This window comes from Myxine glutinosa, chromosome 11 (genome assembly GCF_964187855.1).
Source record: "Myxine glutinosa chromosome 11, kmMyxGlut1.1, whole genome shotgun sequence".
Classification (NCBI taxonomy): domain Eukaryota; kingdom Metazoa; phylum Chordata; class Myxini; order Myxiniformes; family Myxinidae; genus Myxine; species Myxine glutinosa.
The window spans coordinates 29,008,846-29,035,069 of NC_136271.1; the positions used below are offsets into that span (position 1 = coordinate 29,008,846).

Sequence of the window (26,224 nt, forward strand, 5' to 3'; positions counted from 1 at the left end):
TATCGGATCGGTCTATAGGCTTATTAAAAGCTGATATATGTGATTATTTTATTTTATTTTCCAAAATATTTTGAATTTATTTTATTCCCGATCAGGGACCCCAGTCGCGATCTTTTTGGATTCGGATTCTACTTTTTGTGGTAACTTTTGTTTATCCCATGAGTGTGAACGTCATTGTCTGTTCTTCTGTTATTGCTCTTCCACAAGCCTTGATGATGTACAGTACCATCGGACCCCGCTGTTCGTGGTTCAGCTATTCGCGGGTTCCACGTTTTCGCCGTTGATAAAATGCGACCCATTTCTCTATTCGCGGATGTGTTCCACAAATTCGCGTTTTTGTTTCTATTCGCGGCTGTGTCCCACAAATGTGTGGTTTTTCGGGGGCACAAAAAATAATTTCACGAGCCGTGAGCTTGACACATTTATAAAACCCATCTTTCACCAGCCATGCATAAAGCAGCTGGACATGCACAAAAACATCTTCTACGAGCCGCGAGCATGACCTGCACCTGCGTTCACTGACCTGTGTTCCGCGCTTCCGTGGCTTTTGCGGGATATCCCGTCATTCACACTGTGAATAGCTTCACGCAATATCCTGCCGCCGTTCACAAGGAAACAATGTTTCACGGGATATCCGGCCATTCACACTGTGAATAGCTTCACATGATATCCCGCCGCCGTTCACAGGTAAGCAATGTTTCAAGGGATATCCCGCCATTCACACTGTGAACAGCTTCACGTGATTTCACTGTTCACAGGTAAACAATGTTTTGCGGGATATCCCAACAGATGGTAAACATTGCTTCGTGGGATATCCCACCAGCTGCATAACACGTCATCCCTGTGAGTTACTGTACAGAATGAAAACACTCCACAGTATCTATTAGTGTAATTAGCTATCTCCCTTTTCCCCATTGAAAAAATGGCACGGCATACATTTACAGATTTTCATCAACATTCGTGGATTATTGCCGACATTCGCGGGTTTTATCTCGCCATTTCCGGGACTTTCATCAACCTTCATGGATTATCGTCGACATTCGCGGGATTTGCCTCACCATTTGGGGATTTTGCCTCGCCATTCACAAATTTTTCCCTGCCATTCGCGGTTTGTTCCTCGCTATTCGCGGATTTGCACGATTCGGGAACCAATCCCCCTTTTTCCATTGAAACAATGCCCCCACCCACTCCCCCACTCACGGTTTCGCAATTCGCGGCATTTCCCAGGAACGTATCCCCCATGAATAGCGGGGTCCGACTGTATAGGAAATAAAATATCCAGCATTCTTTTATTATGCATCTATTTATAAATATTAATTGTTTATTAAGTGGTGTTCATGCTGTGGTACACTTCAACTTAAACCACATGAGTCCCTTGGGTAAGCATAGCCCAATATCTGCTTAAATGGTTGTTCGTATGAAAAAGTGGGTTGGGGTGGAGGGTCGCACAGCAGAGTGGCCTTTAGACCAAAAGATTTACAAAAAAAGTGGACTTTGAAGGGATTTTGCAGAAAAGGGAAAACTATACTGTATTTCGAAATTAGAATTGCATTTTTCAGGATGCCAGATCAAATCATGTCCATGGATCCTCAACCAGAGTGATGATGGCTGAACACAGCATTTAAGTAATAAACAAGGGCAGCAAGTGGCTCAAGGGCCAGCTGAATTAATTAGTAGACTACATGTCATAGATAGATAGATCGATCCCCGGTGTGTACCCCGGTTTAGAATAGGTACACCGTATCCCTGCGTGTCGGAAGAGGCGACTGAAAAGGTTGGCATCAGGAAGGGCATCCGGCCATAAAAACATTGCCTCAAAAAGAGAACCATGACAATTACAACGACATATGGGCAGGGTAGAGCCCGAAGTACCCCGTGGGGGACCCCACTCCCTCTCGTCAAAACTCAAGGTGGGGAACCCGATCAAAGCAAGGGTGGCAATCACTCCATTTATGGCGACAAAAAGTATGATGCCCGACGTGGAGATCGGTTTCTGAAGTTTGGGACATTGAATGTGGGGACAATGACAGGGAGATCAGGAGAAGTGGTGGAAGTATTGGTCAGAAGAAGAGTGGACATATGTTGTGTGCAGGAGACGAGATGGAAGGGAAGTGGTGTGAGAATGGTGAAGGGTAGGCAGGGACAGAAATACAAGTTTGTGTGGCAAGGGTGCCCGGAGGGCGTGAATGGTGTTGGTGTCCTGTTTTCTGAGGAGTTTGTAGACAGTGTGGTGAGTGTGACTAGAGTGAGTGAAAGGTTCACGGAAAGCTCTTGGTGAACGTCATCTCGGGATATGCTCCGCAGGTTGGTCGGAGCGATGAAGAGAAGGACAAGTTCTGGTGTGCAATAGAGAAGCTGATGGAAAACGTGAAAGATGAGGAAGTTGTTGTGGTAGGAGGAGACCTAAATGGACATGTGGGAAGGAGTATGGACGGTTTTGAGTGAGTTCATGGGGGTTACGGATATGGTGTGAGAAATGGAGAAGGTGAAAGGATTTTGGAGTTTGCTGATGGAGCTGATTTGTTGATTTGTAATACTCAGTTCCAGAAAGAGGATAATGAGCTTGTTACATACACGTCAGGTGGGTCGACGACAACCGTTGACTACCTGCTGGTGTGTAGGCGAGAAAGGGGGCACCTCCGAGACACAAAGGTGATCCCGGGGGAGGAGGCTGTTTCACAGCACCACTTGGTTGTCTGTGACATAAGGGTGAAAAGTGCGAGGAGAGCTCGGCAGGTGAAGTACCAACCGAGAATGAAGGTGTGGAGGTTGAAAGAGGTGACAGTGAGGGAGGCATTAAAAGAGAGGCTGAGTATGGAAGAGGATGATGTGGTTGAGCTTGAAAGTGGTTGGATGTCAATGAAAGATAGTCTGTTGGGAGCCGTTGGTGAGGTATGTGGATGGACAAAAGGACCACCGAGGCACTCGGAAACATGGTTGTGGGATGATGAAGTTGGAAAGAAGATTGACGAGAAGAGGAAGAAGTTCAAGGAGTGGCAGAAGGCGAAGGGTATGGGGGCAGAAAAGGCAGAGCATGAAAGTTATAAGGCAGCCAAGAAGGCTGCAAAGAAAGAGGTAGCAAAGGCGCAGGAGGCATGCAGGAAAATGTTTGGAGAACGCTTGGATTTGGAACAGGGTCAGAGAGCGGTATTCAGGATTGCAAAGCAGATAGCGAAAGAGAGGTGCGATGTGATGGGGGTTAGTTGCTTGAAGGATGAAGTGGGACAAATCGTTGTGGACCCAGATGGAATTAAAGGAAGATGAAAGAGATATATGGAAATGCTGTTGAATACAGAGAATGAATGGGATGGCAACATAGAGAGTAACCCAGTTTTAGGACCGGCAGAGAAGATAACTGAGAAGGAAGTTGAGGAAGCGATAAAAGCAATGAAGAGTAGAAAAGCGGGAGGGCCGATGGGAGTTGTGGGAGATATGTTGAAGGCAGCGGGAAATTGGGGTGTGAAGAGAATGACAGAGATCTGCAATCTGGTGGTGAAAGAAGGCCGCATTCCAGTGAATTGGGAACTGAGTACCCTCGTCCCTCTATACAAGGGGAAAGGTGACCCTCTGGACTGTGGCTCGTATCGAGCGATAAAGTTATTAGAGCCTGGAATGAAGGTATTGGAAAGGGTGTTGGAGAGGAGGATAAGGAAGAAAGTGAAGATTGACGAAATGCAGTTGGATTTATGCCAGTAAGAGGAACGACAGACGCACTTTTTATTGTGAGGCAGTTGCAGGAGAAGTATACGGAGAAGAGGAAGAAGTTGTTTCTTGGGTTTGTTGATCTGGAGAAAGCATTCGATTGGGTTCCACGTGAAGTAGTGACATGGGCATTGAGGAAGTTAGGAGTGGAGGAATGGTTGATCAGAGTAGTGATGGCAATGTACAAAAGAGCGCGTACAGCTGTAAGGACGAAGGACGGGAACAGTGGTGAGTTTGACGTGAAGGTGGGAGTGCATCAGGGGTCGGTACTAAGTCCACTACTATTTGTAGCTGTGATGGAGGTGCTGGCTCGGAACGTAAAGGAGGGTTTACCGTGGCAGTTGTTGTATGCAGATGATCTGGTGTTGATTGCAGAAAGTATGGATGGACTGAAGGAGAAGATGAACAAGTGGAAGGATTGCATGGAGACAAAAGGTCTGAAGGTGAATATCGGAAAAACGGAGGTGATGGCAAGTTGTAAAGCATGTGGTGAGGTGGAAAGAACTGGGAAGTGGCCGTGTGCTGTGTGCAGGAAGGGTGTCGGAGTGAATTCCATTCAATGAACAATGTGCGCTGAGTGGGTTCATCAAAAATGTCGTGGTTTGATAGGGTCATTAACCAGTGTGGCAGCTACATTCAAGTGTAAGGTATGCACAGAGGGAGCTGCAGATGGAGGAAATGCTGAGTTGGATCTTGTAGACGGTGTGAAGCTGGAAGGTGTGAAAACATTTTGTTACCTAGGAGACATGCTGAATGGAGAAGGTGGGTCAGACTCGGCAACGGTTGCTCGAGTGAGATGTGCATGGAAGAAGTTTCGGGAACTGAGTGGCGTGCTGACGAGGAGGGGAGTGTCGTTGAGGCTGAAGGGAAAGGTGTATGCTGCATGTGTGAGAAGTGTTATGATTTATGGGAGCGAGACATGGGTAATGAACGTAGAGCAGCAACGAAGGCTGGAAAAGGTGGAAATGCGAATGGTTCGGTGGATGTGTGGAGTATCGTTGAGAGAGAGGAAGACAAATGATGAATTGCGAAAGATGATGGGAATAGAGCCTGTGATGGATGCTGTGAAGAGAAACAGTTTGAGATGGTTTGGTCATGTGTTGAGGAAGGATGAACGTGACTGGTTGAGGAGAGTGATGGAAATGAATGTAGAAGGAAGTAGAGGATGGGGAAGACCGAGAAAGACTTGGCTAAAGATTGTCGAAGAAGAAATGCGGGCAAGGGGGTTAACAAGGGGAGATGCAGAAAATAGGGCAAAATGGAGAAGATTTTCATGGGGACAGCAAGGCTACCTAACCCCCACTCTTGTAGGGAAAATGGCCTTAAAATGCCTGTTGTTGTTGTATGTCAAAGATGAAGGTGATAATTTGTTGGTATATTTCGAGATTGATCAAGTCTGGTAGGCTGTGACAGAAATGCAAATTCTTGCAACAAACAAATAATAATGAAAGCAATGTTACAAAACAATGGCATTAGAGGGCGCCATCTAACAGGAAAGGGCCAAACTTGAGACAATTATGTAACAACAGACAGTGACGGAAAACACCATATTGGTCCATCAGCACAGGATGGAGTTTGTCTCAGATCCAGCAGCAGGCAAATAGATCATAATGGTGTTTTCTTCAACTGCTTATAGTTTTTGATGGCAATATTTAACAATCTCCTTAGCCTTTTATGTGAGATTTAATTTGTGCTTCCTTCAATGCAAACCGATGTGGCAAAGGGTTAAGGCTTGGGTACCAGTGGGGCAGAATAAAGAGCAGAGCATGGTTAAATAGTCGATTAATCAATTACTTTTTTTTAAAGATAAATGGTTTGCATTCGTTTTAAAGTAAATTAACGAGGTGAAGATTGCATAATATTACTGTGCATATATTTTCATCAAACACACACCATTCTTGTTATGAAGGTGCTGCTGTAATTTTTATTTCAGGATTATATTACGTCGTGGTGGCATAATCATTTCCAAGTGGAGTATTTCAACTGCTGAGGTAATAGGATTAGTAAGAATGAGATCACATTTTATGAATTTAAGCTTTGTTCCCTTCAGGAAAATAGCAGTGAGAATTATACAAGCCTTGCTTGCTCTTTTATGAGCCTCACTCTCAGTCGGAAAGAAATGCACAACAGACAAACAGGCAATAATATATAAAAACTACATTTCAATAACTATAACGGCACTCAGTGGAGAGCATACCTCCGTCAGGTGAACAGTTCAGGTTTTGTATCCCAGAGTAGACCAGAAAATCACAATACAGAATCACATTTAATCAAAATCATCAGTCCACAACTTTTTGAGATATCCTGCACGTCCACGTTTTTGGCCGTTTCTCCCAATGGTGAAGAATCACTTAAAAATATGTACTAGCCGGATCCAGATATTGACCAAAATTGAATCGATTCTTCCTTGCCACAACCTCTCCACCAAGTTTTGTCCAAATCCATCCATAACTTTTTGAGATATCCTGCTATGTATCGTTTTTGGCCCAATCTCTCAGTGGTGAAGAATCGCTTTAAAAATTTTTTTGTCGGATCCGGATCCAGCTTCGGTTCTTTGCCAGAATCAAATCAATGTGTCCTTGTCACACACCCAAACAGTCCACCAAGTTTCGTCCGAATCTGTCCATACCTTTTTGAGATATCATGTTACATATCGGTTTTAGCCAAAACACTCAATGGTGAAGAATCATTTAAGTATTACCAGATCCAGCTTTGGATCTTCACCATCTTTTATTGTTTGCTTTATGCAGCTTTCTTTGGCTGAAAGAGCATGGAGTTTAATTTATAGAAATCCTAGCCACCTGGGGTAATTGATTAGGTGAGAGCTGATTGGTTACTCCCTCTAATTACAGGTGAGGGAAGTGATTGGAATTTTGTTATTTATTTGTATGTTAACTGCGAATTACTTTCCACATGGTACATGCTTGGGAGCCACAGTAGTGTGCGTTTCTGTCGACGCCATCACTGATGATTCACCAACATGTGACGAAACCGGTACGGCGGCTGAGGGGGCATGCAGCATTGGGATTCTCATGTATGCGCTACTTGTGAATGGCTATAGATATACTGTATATTAAGATACCAATACTTCTAGACAGGTATCTAAGCTCCTGGAAAAGTAAGGTGACAGAGATAAAAGGAAATTTAATGCCACTGTAGCAGTGGGGCTGCAGTTGGACAAAACAAGCAATAGAATGAATATGCCCCCAAAATGAGAAGACATCACCCTCCCCTCATCCTTCCTTCCACAACCCAATAAATCCAAGCAAACATTGCAACAAACTCAAAGATAAAAATCTAAGAACAAATGAAAAAGTGATCCTGTGGAAATAAAAATGCAGTTTGCAAGACAGAATTCTCATTTTCTGAAAGGCACTCATCCAGCCTTCAGCTAAATCACAAAAACAAAATACACCAAATAATCTAGAAAAATGCCAAAGCAGAGAGTAAAGCTGTCAAAACCTACTTCATCAACATTCTTGAAAAGCAGAATATTTTTGCAGGCTTCCTGAAGACGTGTTCTCTGCTCATCTGTTTTAGGATGTATGACCTGGAAGAACAAACACCGTGATTTAATTTTAAAAGGCAGTGATTGTATGGAACTTCAAGAGACTATCCCAAGGTAATTCGAACTCATGCAGACATAAACATAATGATGAAGACTCACTGGTAAGTATAGGACCCTTGCGCTTGGATAACAAACAACCTGGATATTGCACAGTTTGTCAAGTAGCAGAGTGATTCACTGTGATGTACGGTAGTGAAAGACATCTTTAGTGTCAATTATTTGGACAAGATGGGTGGCTAGTAATGAGGACATTGAGCTGGTACGTCAGAGGTCACGATTATAAATTAGTTGAATTCTACGTTTCAGGTGCATTACCATGATAAAACACTCCTGACTCAATAATGAGCTTGAAAGAAGAGAATATGCCTGCCCCATGTAGTCTCACCTTGTCCACAAGTAGTAACGGTCCACACTTTGTGGGCAACTGTTAATGCTGTTAGGGCTAGGGGAGAGCAGTACTCCATTGAGCTAAGAACAAAGGTCTTGTATTGCTCTGAGTAGTTATGATTATCAGGGTAACATTTGAACGATGCAAGATCCCCAGTCTGTGAATGGCTTTAGAAGCCAGCTTTGCTACATGTTCAAGCCAGGTCTTGGATGATGGTGACGTCGAGAAGTACAAGAGAGAGAGAAGTACGAGAAGTACAACTTATTCCATTGACTGATCATGTAACTTCATGACGATTTCTGTTAACGCATCACCTAAGTTTAAGAAAAGAGTTAACAGAGAGCACATTGTTTGGACTGAACCCTAAGGCTTATTCAGGGAACCACCACTATAGCCAAACTAAAATGAAGATTGAATGTTTTGATATGTAAGGGTCATTTAATAAACATGCTTGCAAAAGTTGAAAATGAAAGCAAACTATGTTTGGAATTATTATTGCGGCAGATTATTTTTTTTCCCTTTAAAGAATGCTTTATCTATAATTAATAAAAGGCAGTGTGTGTGTGTGTGTGTGTTCGTCTCCTCTAGAACTACAAAACCATGAAACCTAGCAGCCCCAAAACTTTGCATGCATACTATACATGCAAACTCCAAGGTATTGCATGAGTGAAAACTGGGTCTTTGGGTGTGTTTTTGAAGATAATTTACACTAACAGGCTTACCTTTGGTCAGCCTGCATTCAGGTCGCTCTGCTTGGTGTCTTAATTCTGCCGTTTTGTCTGCTCAACTCAAGCATTCCTTGACTCTGAATAGGTCTGTTTCTGTACAACAAGCTTCATTTCTATGAATTGTAATATAGCTGATCTTCATACCTATGAATCACTGTATTCCTGGATGCATCGCATTGCTTATAAACACCAGTGTTCATGCCTTTATTTAATTTCCGCAAAGATCGAGACTCTTCACCCGAACCAAATTTCGAATTTTTAACTGTGGAATTGACCTCAGCAGCAGTTCCGACTATTGTAAAAGTGTTCATTTGTCTAATTTGGACATTGTGCGACACTCTAGGGATCTCAACAGTATTATGGGAGTGCATAAGCTGCTTGGCAAGCACTCTACAAGCAGCTTGTAAAAGGAAAAATGTATTTCTTTGGTTTGCAGTGGAACAAAACAAAAAAGCTGAAAAAATTACGAAATCTTAGCTTATTCCACAAAAAAATCCAAAATGTCTCAGACAATATTATTGGCACCTTTCAGAAGTTGTTAGAAATAATTAGATTTCAAGCAGGTGATTCTCCTTTACTTTGGAATTGAACTCACCTGTGGTGAGTTGCAGGTGCCAGCAATATAAAAATCACTCATTCAACCAGTTTGAATGGAGAAAAGGAGTCATTCTGCTGTTTTATGTCACTGTGTGTACTGCAATGAGCATGGAGAAAAGAAAGAAAACCAGATAATTGTCTGAGGAGGTCAGACACAAGATTGTAGCCAAGCATGGACAATCTCACAGCTACAAGTCCATCTCCAGAGACCTTGATGTTCCTGTGTCCACCATAAGCAATGTTATCAGGAAGTTTAAGGTCCATGGCACTGTAGCCAACCTCTCTGGATGTGGCCGCAAGAGAAAACTTGATCGAACATTGCAGCGAAGGATTGTTCGAATGGAGGAGAAGGCACCTCAATCAACTACCAAAGAGATTCAAGCTGACCTTCAGACACAAAGTACGACAGGTTCAACTCGCACCATCCGTCGCCAACTCAATGAAAGGGGGGTTCCATGGTAGAACCCCACTGCTGAGAGACATAAGAAAGCCCAACTGGAGTTTTCCAAAACATACCCGAAAAAGACAAAATCCTTCTGGGAGAATGTCCGGTGGACAGATGAGACAAAATTAGGCCTTTTTGGTAAAGCACATCATCTCTATGTTTACAGAAAACAAAATGAAGCCTTCAAAGAAAAGAACACCTTCCCTACAGTCAAACATGGAGGAGGTTCAGTGATGTTTTGCGGTTGCTGTGCTGCCTCTGGCACTGGGTGCCTTGAATGTGTGCATGGCATCATCAAATCAGGAGATTACCAAAGCATTTTGGAACGCAATGTTCAACCCAGTGTCAGAAAGCTGGGTCTCCGTCAAAGGTCATGGGTCTTGCAGCAGGACAATGACACCAAACACACTTCAAAAAGCACCCAGGAATGGTTCAAGACAAAATGCTGGACTGTTCTGAAGTGTCCAGAAATAATTCCAGATCTAAATGCCATTGAACACATCAATTTGAAAATATTGTTGATACAATTCAAGAAAAAATTACACACGATGAGTGTAGTGAGAAATGCAGCGCCATTGTTGGGACGTCGCTGGTACCCAGAATACCCTGGGAGATGGCAGCCTTTCCCCTCAACCCCCCTCCCCCCACACCACACTGCCCCCTAGCCCCCAAGCTCAGCGGCTGTTAGTCTCGTCGAACAGTCCTGTGTTGTGTCTCATATATTTGTCTGCACATGGATGTATGTGAGAGGTGTTTGTGTGTGTGTGTGTGTGTGTGTGTGTGTGTGTCTGCGTGTGTGTGCCTGCGTGTGTGTGCCTGCGTGTGTGTGCCTGCGTGTGTGTGTGTGCGTATGCGTGTGCGTGTGCGTGTGTGTGTGTGTGTAGGGGGTTGGGGGGGACAGCTCCACTATTAGCGTTAGATCCTGTTAAAAGAATATGTAAAAAGACATTCTATTCCATAGCCCAAAATTTGTAAAATTAAAATAAAATAAATAAAAGGAGATAAATACTTCGTTATAAACGGCCATATTCTACCTTTCGATCAATAAATTGGACTGCATGAAAATGGATTCAAAGGAGGTACAATGGGAATGTATCTGGGTGGAATCAGAACATCATGCGTTTCAAAAACATGGACCTGCACTCAAAGAAACCATATTTGTTTTCAGAACATCCTGTACTTTTTTTGGATACAAGTGCAGCATTGTCCATTGTCATGTAGGCATCTTATCAATTCACAATGTTAATGTCTCCAGTATCTTTGCTCTGTAAATTCAGCAGCCTGACCCAATTTTAGCAGTACACACACAGATCACCAAAAATCAGTTAAATATAGAACTAGAGATTCTCAGCAATCGTGTAAGGGCCTTTCACTCTCTCACCACAAGCAGGTTGGTGGTCTTCCTGTCTTCTACCGACTTCTCTCCGGCCTAGCTCCCCCTGATCTGTCCCTCAAATTTTCCTGCAGGATGCACAATAACTGCCAGCAACCCTCTTCTGGTTAAACTGCCAAAATCAAGACTCTCTCTGCTCACCTTCAGTCTTTCATTCCCCTTTTCTCCCACATCTGGAACAAACTCCCACTCTCTTCAATACCAATTCTCCCTCCAGGTCTTCAAAACAGCTGTTCACCACCATATCTTATCTTCCCCCATCCAAAACCTTCATCTTTTCTACCCCCGTTAAAACACCCCAAATCCATCTCTTCCAATCTCCAACTTCGTTCCTGAAATTCCTAGTTGTGTCAATTTGTTTTATACCGTGTACTCCTTCCCTCCCACCCTGTGGCACTCTCTCTTCCACAGATCTACCGACGTCCCTGTTCACTACTGTTGTTGTGCTTGTATGTTTTCCTCTCTCTCCCCCACTCTTGTCTCCTGCTCCCTTTATTTATTGTATGTTTTATGGGTCTGTGCCTGTTATCATGTGTTATGTGTTAGCTCTTACACGAGCCTTTACTGTATCCCCAAAAAAATTAAAAAAAAAAATAACGGAAAATTGAATCAGACCCGGCAAAAAGAAGAAAAAAAAGGAAAAAGGAATCTACTATAATAAATCGAGCTTATGTGTCGGTAGCTGCAGTCGTGGCCAAAAATATTGGCACCCGTAGACCTTTTTCAAATAATGCACCATTTCTTCCAGAAAATTGTATTGTATTTCTTTGTAATAATTGTATTGTATTTCTTTGTAAAATAATCGGTGAAAAAAAATGTATTTCTTTGGTTTGCAGTGTAACGAAACAAAAAAGGGGAAAAAATTACGAAATCTTAGCCGATTCCACAAAAAAATCCAAAATGGCTCAGACAATATTATTGGCACCTTTTAGAAGTTGTTAGAAATAATTAGATTTCAAGCAGGTGATTCTCCTTTACTTTGGAATTGAACTCACCTGTGGTGAGTTGCAGGTGCCTACAATATCAAAATCACTCATTTAACCAGTTTGAATGGAGAAAAGGAGTCATTCTGCTGCTTTGTGTCACTGTGTGTTCCACAATGAGCATGGAGAAAAGAAAGAAAACCAGATAATTATCTGAGGAGGTCAGACACAAGATTGTAGTCAAGCATGGACAATCTCTAGGCTACAAGTCCATCTCCAGAGACCTTGATGTTTCTGTGTCCACCATAAACAATGTTATCAGGAAGTTTAAGGCCCAAGGCACCATTTGCCAACCTCCCTGGACGTGGCCACAAGGGAAAACTTGATCGAAGATTGCAGCGAATGATTGTTTGAATGGTGGAGAAAGCACCTCAATCAACTACCAAAGAGATTCAAGCTGACCTTCAGACACAAGGTACGACAGTTTCAACTCGCACCATCCGTCGCCAACTCAATGAAAGGGGGGTTCTATGGTAGGACCCCACTGTTGAGAGAGAGACATAAGAAAGCTCGACTGGAGTTTTCCAAAACATGCCCAAAGAAGCCAAAATCCTTCTGGGAGAATGTCCTGTGGACAGATAAGACCAAATTAGAGCTTTTTAGTAAAGCACATCATCTCTATGTTTACAGAAAACAAAATGAAGCCTTCAAAGAAAAGAACACCTTCCCTACAGTCAAACATGGAGGAGGTTCAGTGATGTTTTGGGGTTGCTGTGCTGCCTCTGGCACAGGGTGCCTTGAATGTGTGCATGGCATCATCAAATCAGGAGAGTACCAAGGCATTTTGGAGCGCAATGTTCAACCCAGTGTCAGAAAGCTGGGTCTCCATCAAAGGTCATGGGTCTTGCAGCAAGACAATGACACCAAATACACTTGATGTTCATTGTGTGTTTGGACAATGACACCAAACACACAAAAGCACCCAGGAATGGTTCAAGACAAAACACTGGACTGTTCTGAAGTGTCCAGCAATAATTCCAGATCTAAACGCCATTGAACACATCAATTTGAAAATATTGTTGATACAATTAAAGAAAAAAATACACACGCTCAGTGTAGTGAGAAATGCACCGCCATTGTTGAGGTGTCGCTAGTACCCAGAGTACCCCGGGAGATGGCAGCATTTCCCCCACCCCAACCCCCCCAATCTCAGCGGCTGTTAGTCTCGTCTAACAGTCCTATGTTGTGTCTCATATATTTGTCTGCACATGGATGTATGTGAGAGGTGTGTGTGTGTGTGTGTGTGCGTGTGTAGGGGGGGGGGGGGGGGGGAGCTCCACTATTAGCGTTAGATTCTGTTAAAAAAAAAAAGTAAAAAGGCATTCTATTCCATAGCCCAAAATTTGTAAAATTAAAATAAAATAAAGAAAAGGGGATAAATACTTCGTTATAAAAGGCCATATTCTACCTTTCGATAAATAAATTGGACTACATGAAAATAGATTCAAAGGAAGCACAGTGGGAATGTATCTGGGTGGAATCAGAACATCATGCGTTTCCAAAACATGGACCTGCACGAAAAGAAACCACATTTGTTTTCAGAACATCCTGTACTTTATAGGATACAAGTGCAGCATTGTCCATTGTCATGTGGGCATCTTATCAATTCACAATGTCAATGTCTCCAGTATCTTTGCTCCGTAAATTCAGCAGCCTGGCCGAATTTTAGCAGTGCACACACAGATAACCAAAAATCCCAATAAGATGGTTTGGTAATGCTGAACAAGGCAAATTCTCAGCAAGCTGAGGAGCAAACAGAAAATAATAAAGTTTTTTTTTAAACGTTATATTGCACGAGGCCATTATTTATATGTGATCATATTACATGATGTAGGCACACACAAAGTTGGTTTTATTAAGGGTTTTGCAAGTTAAAGAGTATCAGCTTTGTATAAAAATGCACAACATTCCATACCATAACCATCGAATGACAAAAAGACGTGCACAGAAAGTATCTTCACTTACTCGAGGTTCTGAGTCTTCATCCTCTTCATCTGGATTGTAAGTCTCACCACACACTGCAACAATAAATAAACAAGAAGACGTTATGCGGAGCACGATACTTGCAAAATCTGCCCCCCACCCCAAGAAAAACAATTTCCATTGATACAGCAAATTGTCCATTTCATGAAGATTAAAATTGATAATCTTGATTAAAGCTCGGGTCAACAGGAAGAAAAGTGACGATTTTTCAGATGAAAAATGATGATTTTGTATGGTTGACCTTGAGTTGACCTTTGACCTTTTGACCTCAAAAATAGTTAGTTTCCCTATTTAGTGACTCAATGTGCAAATGCTGTTCAATTTTCATGTCAATCGGATGAAAATTGAGGATTTTAAAAACTTGGCCTATGTTGACCTCAAAAATAGTTGGTGGTTATTCAGTGACCATATATGCAAATCCTCTTAGAATTTCAAGTCAATCAAATGAAAATTGGTGATTTTAGAAATTCAGCCTATGTTGACCTTTTGGCCTATGTTCACCGAAAATATAATTTGTGGTTGAATTCAGTGACCAGATATGCAAGTCTCCTTCAAATTTCAAGTCAATTGGATGAAAATTGAGGATTTTAGAAATTTCGCCTATGTTGACCTTTTGGCCTATGTTGACCTTTTGGCCTATGTTGACCTTTTGGCCTATGGTGACCGTTTGGCCTATGTTGACCGTTTGGCCTATGTTGACCTCAAAAATACTTTGTGGTTGAATTCAGTGACCAGATATGCAAGTTCTCTTCAAATTTCAAGTCAATCAAATGAAAATTGAGGATTTTAGAAATTTGGCCTATGTTGACCTTTTGGCCTATGTTGACCTCAAATATACTTGGTGGTTGAATTCAGTGACCAGATATGCAAGTTCTCTTCAAATTTCAAGTCAATCAAATGAAAATTGAGGATTTTAGAAATTTGGCCTATGTTGACCTTTTGGCCTATGTTGACCTCAAATATACTTGGTGGTTGAATTCAGTGACCAGATATGCAAGTTCTCTTCAAATTTCAAGTCAATCGGATGAAAATTGAGGATTTTAGAAATTTGGCAAAGTTGGTGACCTTTGGCCAATGTTGACCTTTTGACCCCAAAAACAATAGGCTTCTCAATTGGGACGACCTATACAACTTGGTGAAGTTTCGTGACGAACGGTTTAGAATTGTGACCTGTAGGCCGGTGACAAACAAACAGACAAACAGACAGACAGTACCACAAACTCAACCGACCAATATACTTGAAAAATCTTCGATTTTGCAAGTAATCAACACACTGCTTCATCAGCGGAGGCATAAAAACGGGGAAGAGTGTGGGGTATTGTATACCAAGGTGTCAAAGGTGCAAAACGAAAAAAAAATGCAATTACAGGCTTATTTTTAAACTTTCTGCAATTAACTTTTGTACATGCAATCAACAGTGGGGGACGCATGAAAAATTAATTTTTGGACGCCCAATGTTTGGATTTTACCACAGGTTAATACCCCAGGGGGTTAGGGTCACAAGGGGTCAAAACGAATCTTTTTTTCACTCAAAGTTGGTATGGGGTCATCGCTGGTGGAACCTTTTGCCATCTTTCAACTTTGCTTTTGTTGAAAAGCGTGAAGTTTGTGATGACGCACCATCAACTTCACTCTAGTTGTTCACTCTAGTTATTGGCAAGTCATCTTCACTCTAGTTATTTATAGGATCTAAGTAAGGGCAGTGGAGCTGCCACACACCCATGTCACACACATGAACATACAAACAAATACACGGGACACACACAGGACAATTAGAATCAGCCTGGTGTTGGCTTAGCGGTTAGGGTGCCGGCTTGGGATCCGAGGATCCTGGGTTCGAATCCCAGTCGATTGCTGACTTAACACCAGCGGGGTTGACTCAGCCTGTCATCCTTCCGAGGTCGGCATACCGAGTACCAGTTCACTGGTAATTCCCTGTGTGTCGCAAGAGGCGACTGACAGGGTTGGCGGCAGGAAGGGCATCCTGCCAAAAAACATTGCTTCAAAAAGGGGACCAAGGTGCCCGAAAAAGACCAACCCCTGCTCTGTGGGGAAAAATGGCCTCAAAAGGTGGTTCACACAAAGGACAATTAGAAGAGAAAAACAGCCACTGAGCTTGGAGGAAGTGGCATCACATCCCAGGGTACTACGAGTACCAGCAACGTCACAACTCAGGCACCACCTTTCTCACTGCACTCAGTGTGGCATTCCCTAATGAGGAATTTCTTCCTCCCCCAAAGATGCTAACCGCTGGGGATTGTCCATACTCATCCTTTTAAATGCCGAACATCTAGCAAGGAAGCAGCACGTACCATTTTAAAGTCTTAGGTAATACTTGGCCAGGGTTTGAACTGCTAACCTCCCAGATTCGGAGCGGACGCCCTACCCATTATACCACCTAGTCTGGTACTTCAATATAAAATGGCAATTGAAGAGTTATTTTGGCTTTATTGGGAACTGAGGTGCAATGGTTGCATGTTTGGGCACAGGCTTCATGAGTGCATGATTAGAAAGAGCAGACTTCCATGTTTGTAATCAACATAAACAAAGCATTTTGGAATCAAAACAGGACGCACTGTGTTTAAAATATTTGGTATAAAATATAACGTTTTTGTCCTTGGTGGACAAGTTGTGTGGGTGACAAGAACAAGCTGATAGAATTTTGGTTAATGTCCGGATGGAGATTCGGCCTATCAGTGGGATATAAAACGTAAACTATTCAGCATGGTGGAGGTATGCGTTCTACAGAATGCCATTCTTGCAATCACAATAATTGCTGGAAAGAGTACTTTGGTAGATCAACAAATGTGGAAAACATAGGGGCAATACCTCTGGCGCTCACCTGGTAGAATAAACAGTATACTGCACTGACTAAAGGTATTTAAAACCAATTTCAATGGTTGCTAGAAGACAGGGGAGCATGTTGAATCATACTAACATAATCATAAGACTTTAAACAAACAAACAAAAAATACCTATTTCCCCCCCCCCCCCCACCCCCACCCCGTATACCTCCTCAGACCGAAATTTTTCTAATGCCTTGAACAAACATTGGTACATCATGGGTGATGAAAGTTGCAGTGAAGTTTCATCGAAATTGCATGCGTAGTTTCTGAGAAGAAAGCAAATACCTATTTTGGGGAGTCAAACCTGGATCCACTTTGAGCCCGGTGAAACCCCCTTAGACCCCGATCTTTTTAATGCCGTGAACAAACCTTAGTCACAACACAACAAATATAATTTTGCCAAGTTTGGTCACAATCCCTTCAGCGGTTTCGGAGAAGAAGTTGCAAGTGTTTACGGACGGACGGACGGACAACGCGCCATCGCATAAGCTCCCCTGAACTTCGTTCCTGGTGAGCTAAAAATGAGAGAGGGCATATTGGCGGATGGAAGGAAAACTGAGGTCAAAAAAGCACATTGACAAAATGAAAAGTGGGAAAGCCTGTGTACTATCTGAAGTTACATTCGAATTAGTGAAGGTGTTTGGGCTTGGTAGGTCAAGTGAATGGTAGAGTTGAATAGGAAGGTGTGGAGTGATGGAGCATGCAATAAATATACTGGAAAGGATTGTAGATCAAAAGCTAAGGGAGATTGTGAAAATATACAAGATGCAGTATGGATTCAATCAAGGAACTGGAACAGTGGATGTGATTTTTATCATGAGACAGATTCAGGAAAAGATGCTGGAAGGAAATAAGAAGCTGTACTGTGCATTCACAGATCTAAAGAAGCCTCCAAGAGGTTTTGAGGAAGAGCACAACAACAACAACAACATGCATTTTAAAGGCCATTTTCCCTGCTAGAGCGGGGGTTAGCCTTGCGGTCCCCATGACAATCTTCTCCATTTTGCCCTATTTTCTGCATCTCTCCTTGTTAACCCCCTTGCCCGCATTTCTTCTTCCACCATCTTTAGCCAAGTCTTTCTCGGTCTTCCCCGTCCTCTGCTTCCTTCTACATTAATTTCCATCACTCTTCTCAACCAGTCACTTTCATCCTTCCTCAACACATGACCAAACCATCTTAACCTGTTCCTCTTCACAGCATCAATCACAGGCTCTATTCCCATCATCTTTCGCAATTCATCATTTGTCTTCCTCTCTCTCAACGATACTCCGCACATCCGTCGAACCATTCGCATTTCCACCCTTTCCAACCTTCGTTGCTGCTCGACGTTCATTACCCATGTCTCGCTCCCATAAATCATAACACTTCTCACACATGCAGCATACACCTTTCCCTTCAGCTTCAACGACACTCCCCTCATCATCAGCACGCCACTCAGTTCCCGAAACATCTTCCATGCACATCTCACTCGAGCAACCGTTGCCGAGTCTGATCCACCTTCTCCATTCAGCATGTCTCCGAGGTAGCAAAATGTTTTCACACCTTCCAGCTTCACGCCGTCTCCAAGATCCAACTCAACATTTCCTCCATCTGCAGCTCCCTCTGTGCACACCTTACATTTGAATGTAGCTGCCACACTGGTTAATGACCCTCTCAGACCACTACATTTTTGATGAACCCACTCAGCGCACATTGTACATTGAATGGAGTTCACTCCGACACCCTTCCTACACACAGCAACGGGCCACTTCCCAGTTCTTTCCACCTCACCACATGCTTTACCACTTGCCATCACCTTCGTCTTTCCGATATTCACCTTCAGACCTTTTGTCTCCATACATTCCTTCTTCGTGTTCATCTTTTCCTTCAGTCCATCCATACTTTCCGCAATCAACACCAGATCATCTGCATACAACAACTCCCACGGTAAACCCTCCTTTACGTTCTGAGCCAGCACCTCCATCACAGCTACAAATAGTAGTGGACTTAGTACCGACCCCTGATGCACTCCCACCTTCACCTCAAACTCACCACTGTTCCCGTCCTTACAGCTGTGCACGCTCTTTTGTACATTGCCATCACTACTCTGATCAACCATTCCTCCACTCCTAACTTCCTCAATACCCATGTCAATACTTTGCGTGGTACCCTATCGAATGCTTTCTCCAGATCAACAAACCCAAGAAACAACTAATTCCTCTTCTCCATGTACTTCTCCTGCAACTGCCTCACAATGAAAAGCGCGTCTGTCGTTACTCTTCCTGGCATGAATCCAAACTGCATTTCGTCGATCTTCACTTTCTTCCTTATCCTCCTCTCCAACACCCTTTCCAATACCTTCATTCCATGCTCCAATAACTTTATCGCTCGGTACGAGCCACACTCCAGAGGGTCACCTTTCCCCTTGTATAGAGGGACGAGGGTACTCAGTTCCCAATCCACTGGAATGCGGCCTTCTTTCACCACCAGATTACAGATCTCTGTCATTCTCTTCACACCCCAACTTCCTGCTGCCTTCAACATATCTCCCACAACTCCCGTCGGCCCTCCCGCTTTTCTACCCTTCACTGCTTTTATCGCTTCCTCAACTTCCTTCTCAGTTATCTTCTCTGCCGGTCCTAAAACAGGGTTACTCTCTATGTTGCCATCCCATTCATTCTCTGTATTCAACAGCATTTCCATATATCTTTTCCATCTTCCTTTAATTCCATCTGGGTCGACAACGATTTGTCCCACTTCATCCTTCAAGCAACTCACCCCCATCACATCACACCTCTCTTTCGCTATCTGCTTTGCAATCCTGAATACTGCTTTCTGACCCTTTTGAGGAGGAAGAGCACGCCGGAAAATATTGTAAGGATTGCGGTGGAAACGTATGCGGGATGCCAACACTATGGTCAAGGCAGTGAATGGGAACTCACAATATTTTAGAATGGAGGTTGGTCTCCACCAGGGTTCTGCATCAAGTCCCTTTCATTTTTGTGATGGTAATGGACATGCTGAGTGAAAATATCAGATCGAGAACTATGGGAGCACCTGTTCGCAGACAACCAAGTTATAACAGCAGTCAAAGGAAGAGCTGCAGAGAAGAATGTTGAAATGGCAAGACAGCCTTGAAGCAGATATTGAGGACTGATGCTAGAAAGACAAAAGAAGGAGGTTATGGTGTGTAGTGAGATTGGAACAGAGAGGGTCAAGATTGTACATAGAAAAAGTGAAGAGCTGAAGCAAGTGGACAAACTCAAATACAATGGCTCAGCACTAAAGGAAGATCGAGGTTGTGAAGCAGAAGTGCTGGACAGAGCGAACGCAGCATGGATATGGTAGAAGGAACTTAATGGAGTCGTCTGTGATAGAAGAATAACGAGAACATTCAAGGTAAGAATCTACAAGACAGTGAGCAGGCTGGTTATAATGTATGGTGCAAACACATGGGCTTTAAGAAAAAGGGAAGAGGAGTTCCTGGAGAGGACAGAGATGAGAATGCTTCAGTGAATTCTCAAACTATCATTAACAGAGCGATTGAGGAATGAGTAGATATGCAAGAGATCTGGAGTCACATGTACTACAGAAAAGGACTAGAGAGTTAATAGAACAACTTACTCTGTGCAGTCTTGAGAAAAATAATTTAGTGCGGCCTGCGAGCAGCAAATTTAATTGGTCGAAATAATGTAAAATGCTGTTATATTTTGTTCAAGTACTGCTAAATGAAAGGGCTTTTGAAGTGTTAAGATGTCAATTTGTGTTCCACATACTTCAAGCATACAGTACAAGTCCATTGAAATAAAACACAGATTTTAAAGGTTGTAGAAAAATAAAACTTTTTGGGGAGTTTACCACCATTGATTCAGCGTATTTTATACCAGCTTATTTTACAACTTACATTAGTTCTCAATGCTTGTTTTGGTCCTTTATAACATCCCTAAAAAGAGCCATTTCCCTGTTTGGAATGATTTTCATTTTTGTGACTGCCAGGCAGGTAGACAGAGTAAGAATTTTTTAAATCTCACTCCTCTACGTATATGTGATCAGGACAAATTTAGTCAAAGTACTACTAAACTACAGGTTCGTTTTCCGATTCATGGTCCGATTCGTGTTCAAAATATAACATTCAATTGAAATTAAGTTGTTCCTCAAACAAAAACCGATGTTTGTAGAAAAAGACAGACAGACATGACCAAATGCTTACCCACTTTTCACTTCGCATGTGCAGGGGTAACTAGAGAGGCTAGATTGTGGTGGTTTGGGCACATGATGAGAAGAAAGGACAAGGAATTTATCAAAAAAGTATGGAATGAGCCAATTCGATGGAAAAGATCAAGATAAAAACAAAAATTATTGCAGTGGAGGGGTGTGGTGGAAAGAGATTTGAAGACAAGGGACTGAGAGAAGAACATACGGAAGTTGCAGGAGAACGGAGAAGGCGGATCCAAATTGCCGAAACCATAACTGTTGGGATTAAGGCTTTATAAAGAAGATTAATTAATGCAAATTAAATGTGGAATGTGCAAAATAATTACAATACAACTGTATCTACATCCCATGTATTTACCAATAGAGCATATCCTAGTAACAGGTTGGTGGAGGAAAATGACCAATGAAAACAGAATTGGCCATTAGAATGAGGAAGGGTGTCGCATCCTCCGTGGGTGTCTCTAAAAAAAATACATGGGTGGCAAGCATCACAACGGTGGCTAAAGCACTTTACTTTGGCAAAGCAAAGCTCACAAATTGATTTTAAAGAATGGCAAGGCTGTGATATCATCACTTCAGGCAACAAAATGGGCAGGAAAACTTTTTTTTTAATGTTTCATTTACTTCATAGAATGAATAAATTACTCGATTGCATAAAAAAATGACAGTACGTCTATGCATAATTATGAGATAATGTTATAAAATGAAGATACGACATTGCTTGTTAGTGTGAGTACGTGGGTGAGGAGTGCGTGAAGAGGCGTTTAAGTATGGCTGGGGTGTTTAGATTCTGTGCTGCAGCCCGACATCCCTCATGGAGAGATGCTGTGCTACCATGCAAAGAGAAAGGGGGCTGGTATTGGCTGCTATGCCACTATGTAAAAATAAAAATAAAAAGGGGGGCTGGGCAATGAATGCAGCAAGATCCCCTTGCACCCCTCCACCTTGAACCATAACATACAACCTTTTATAGAGTTGTGCTGCACACCACTATAAAAATGAAATGGCAATTGAACCCACTCAAATAACCACATAATTGGATGTACTTGTACATGCACCAAGCACAAGTAGGGTATTCAGTTCAAGCACACATTTGAAGAATCAGACACTCACACAGGTCCAAGAAATGCCAACATTTTATGATCTTGCAAAATAATCAAGCATATATAATTAGAACAAGGACGCAAATTGAAAAAATAAAAAAGGCTTTTCTTGCACTGTTTGAATATCTCTTTATATAACTTTGCAAATACTCATATCATCCTTGAAGGCTTAGAGCAAATACAAGCACTTATCACGCTGATTACTACAGCTCCTCATTTGCATAATCTGTGCTTTAACTATGACAAGCCACGATCTGAGGGATTTCAGAAATTATATAATTACTAGTAGAAAGCCTGTCAAAAATGGGGGTTAGAACAGTTTATTTAATGGTGTAGCCTCTTGAGCGTGCCAAAGTCTGAAGCCTTGGCCTAGTGTTAGTTGTGCTTATATCTTCTCTATTTATTAGCCATCCTATGGATGTAAATGAAGCCTGGTGTTGGCTTAGCGGTTTAGAGTGCTGGCTTGGGATCCTAGGATCCTTGATTCAAATCCCGGTCGATCGCTGAATTATCACCAAGGGGGTTGACTCAGCCTGCCATCCTTCCGAGGTCGGCAAATTGAGTACCAGTTCACTGGTAATCCCCTGTGTGTCGCAAGAGGCGACTAACAGGGTTGGCGGCAGGAAGGTTATGTGGCAATAAAACATTGCTTTAAAAAGGGGACCACGGTGCCTGAAAAAGGCCAACCCCTGCTCTGCGGGGGAAAATGGCCTCGAAAGGTGGTCTCTACGGATGCAAATGAACACTCGTTTTACTCTGCACGTGTCGCACATCACGTACAGTGAATTTCACCTCCCTGTGCCTTGTATTTTTTTTTTTAACCATGAAAACGCTTCTGTACACTGACCATGAGACTTGATTTGCAAGCCACTGTCTACAATTCCAATAGAAGAGACATAATTACTCTTTTATGGAAAATGTTTTTAGAGTTCGTTTAATGCTCAAAAATAGACTGCAGTGAACACATTCATGTTAAAAGGTTGGCCTTTAAAACCTACCCTTCTGGGACAGACATCTGTACAATCACACAAACTGACGACGTGTTTTATATGGTAGATTACATCAAGAACAAATGCAATACACTCAAGTTACATCTTTGTTTGTCATTCAATGAAGTGCTGGTCTCGTCTGTATGCTGGCACATCATCACATTTGTATCTTCTGGATTCTGTGGAATCCAAAGCTCCTGATATTATTGGCATCACCCACAATGAAAGCTGAAGCACAAGGCCCATTACTGTCTGTGTGTCTCTCTGTCTCTGTCTCTCTCATTGCAAACAGGTCGGTGGACATTAATGGATTTATAAGCCTGTTACAAATGCAGCGGGAGGCGAGGTTTTTAAATCATGTGTGTGTCGTTGGCTGTTATCTCCAAATGCGGGTTTCAGAAGGTGGAACAGAGTCCTCACAGGTCTCAAAGTATCCATCTCTGTTTCAGTAAGGGATCTTAATTCATGGACCAGTTTGTGAAGTTTTCTTATTCTCAAAGTTTTGTTATGAGGGCTCTTTTGAGGATCGTCACCGAGCCTTGGATAGCTTCCAACTTCAGTTCGTTTGTTGTAATATTCCCAGGGATGGTTTTTAAGATCTCTGTAACGTTTTTTTATCATTCCCGTTACTCTAACAATCACGAGTACAACTTTGGTGCTCTTCAGCTTCTAGTATCTTTTCACTTCATTTTTGAGGGCTTGGTATTTGGTCATTTTCTTTATTTCTGCATTCTTTAGGCCAAAATCACTATTGACGAACACCTCAATTAGTAATGCCTTCTTTTCTTTTTTGTACCTCAGTACTGTATCCAGTCGCAATGCTTTGTTTTCTATGTTCACGCTTGAGCATTACTTCCTTGTTTTCAGCGATTGCTTTTGGTTCATGTTTCCACGAGTTTTCTGGAACTGGGATATTGAGACTTTTGCAGATGTGCCAGTGGATTACTCGACATACTTTGTTGTGCTTTTCGGTGTACAGCTGCTCTCACAATTTTTTTTACATCGTGATGGGAGGTGGCTCGTACTTTGTGTCCACCTTGCAGAGTTTGATTCAATCGATTGATTCAATCCCATCATTTTCTTAAAGCCATTGGTGGAGTGTCCCTGGACTTAGGCATTTATAATTAGTTCTCCATCCCAGTTGATCTGACCACCTCAGCAATTCCAAAGAGCCTTCTTTGTCTCTGCCCAATCTGTCCAACTCTTTTTTTACCTTTTTTTTTTCTACCTTCCTGCTCTTTTATCATTTTCCCAGTGGCAGTATATATCTGTTGATATTTTAGTTTACATTTTTCTGTATTCATTTTTGCAATTGTTGGGGCTGTACTCATTATTTCGGTTTTATTGTGACATCAAATTCAGATCCTGGGGGGCAGGGCCTTCTCCATCGCTGCTCCCACCCTCTGGAACTCACTACCTCACACCAGCAGAGACTCCTCCTCACTCACCACTTTCAAAACATCACTCAAGACCCACCTGTTCAACACTGCATTTAACATTTAAACCACAGCATTTAACCCCTGACTATCTCTTCTCCTTCTCCTTCCTTTTGCTTTGATTATTTACCTATTTATTTTTGTCTTTTTGCACTTGTTTTTTGTACTCTGTCAAAGCGTCTTTGGGCTTCTTGAAAAGCGCTATATAAAATAAATGTATTATTATTATTAGTATCTTCCATTCACACCTGCATTTGGAAATTTTTTTGCTTGGTGGATTAGGGATACCTTCTCTGGTTTGTTGTCTTCCTGGTTGCTTACAAATTGGATTCAGTAGTCTGTTGCACCTTTTACATATTCAGCCAATCCTAAAGTTGTCATTGTGTGCACTTAGTTGAGCTACATCATGCTGCTACCTCCTTCTCATCTCAGCATGTACATTCTCAGGATGCATTTGATTTTTGTAAAACATTTTATGGATAGTGAGGAGTTTCCTTGTTTTGATATCCAGTTTATTGAATTCCGATTGCGACCAGTTTACTATTCTGCAGCTGTCCTGGAATACTGGTACTATGAATTGGTTTATAGCTTTGATTTTGTTCCTTAGAGATAGGTACGTTTCAGGATCAGTCTCATTCTACACAGGTATGCTTTTGTTAACTGTTTCGTGCATTTGTGATATATTTGGTGGCCCTCTTCTTCTCCAAGGTATTTGTATGATGCTTCGTTGTCTAGCTCCTGTATTGTTGTATTTGTGTCAATTTTTATGTTCCGTTTTTGTTGGTCTACCTTGCACGAATGTGCACTTAGCACACTTATCGAGGCCAAATTCCTTATGAATGTCGTCAGAGTACTATCTCACTGACTTATTACTGAGTTATTCTGCCAATTTTTCCTTGAATGGTGAAAAGAGTTTTAAATCATCCTTGTGAAGTAGATGTGTCACATTTTTTTGTCTTTTTGGACGTTCTCTTATTTGATGTCAGGTTGTATACATGTCCTTGCTCAATGAAGTTGCTCAGTGGGTCCAAAACAGGCAAAAAGTGGCAGGAGGGGTGAAAGTGGCAGGCAAAACAGGAGGGGTGAAAGGCTGTCTCCCTGGAAGATTCCTCAACATACACTACATGACCAAAAGTATGTGGACACCCGACCATCGAACATCTTATTCCAAAATCATGGCCATTAATATGGAGTTGGTCCCCCCTTTTGCTGCTATAACAGCCTCCACTCTTCTGGGAAGGCTTTCCACTAGATGTTGGAACATAACATTTGCATTTGTATACAAAACATTTGCTGAACATTGTTGTATTGCTGAACATTGCTGTATGAATGATCGTTTTAAGGCCATTTTTCCCCGCTAGAGCAGGGGTTAGCCTTGCGGGCCCCATGACAATCATGGTGCCCTGTTTGAGGCAATGTTTTTATGGCCGGATGCCCTTCCTGACGCCAACCCTTGGTCACGCTCTTACGATGCGCAGGGATACGGTGCACCTATTCTAAACCGGGGTACACACCGGGATCATTCATCCCAGCAAGCTGGTACTCAATTTGCCCACCTCGGAAGGATGACTGTTGCCCAAACTGTTGCCACAAAGTTGGAAGCACAAAATCGTCTAGAATGTCATTGTATGCTGTAACGTTAAGATTTCCCTTCACTGGAACTAAGGGGCCTAGCCCGAACCATGAAAAACAACCCCAGACCATTATTCCCCCTCCACCAAACTTTACAGTTGGCACTATGCATTCGGGCAGGTGGCGTTCTCCTGGCATCCGCCAAACCCAGATTCGTCCGTCGGACTGCCAGATGGTGAAGCATGATTCATCACTCCAGAGAACGCGTTTCCACTGCTCCACAGTCCAATGGCGGT

The 26,224-nt window shown here is 42.4% G+C and overlaps 1 protein-coding gene across 1 annotated transcript in view; it reads right to left on the reverse strand.

Moving 5' to 3' along the window:
- The window catches only part of LOC137436532 (cAMP-dependent protein kinase type II-alpha regulatory subunit), a 141,956-nt gene that overhangs the window by 38,673 nt on the left and 77,059 nt on the right, over positions 1-26,224 (reverse strand). Inside the window, exons 3-4 of the mRNA XM_068130397.2 lie at positions 13,770-13,822; positions 7,169-7,252 (exon numbers count right to left, since the gene is read on the reverse strand). Coding sequence (XP_067986498.2) covers positions 7,169-7,252; positions 13,770-13,822 — 137 coding nt within the window. The remainder of the gene's footprint in view (positions 1-7,168; positions 7,253-13,769; positions 13,823-26,224) is intronic.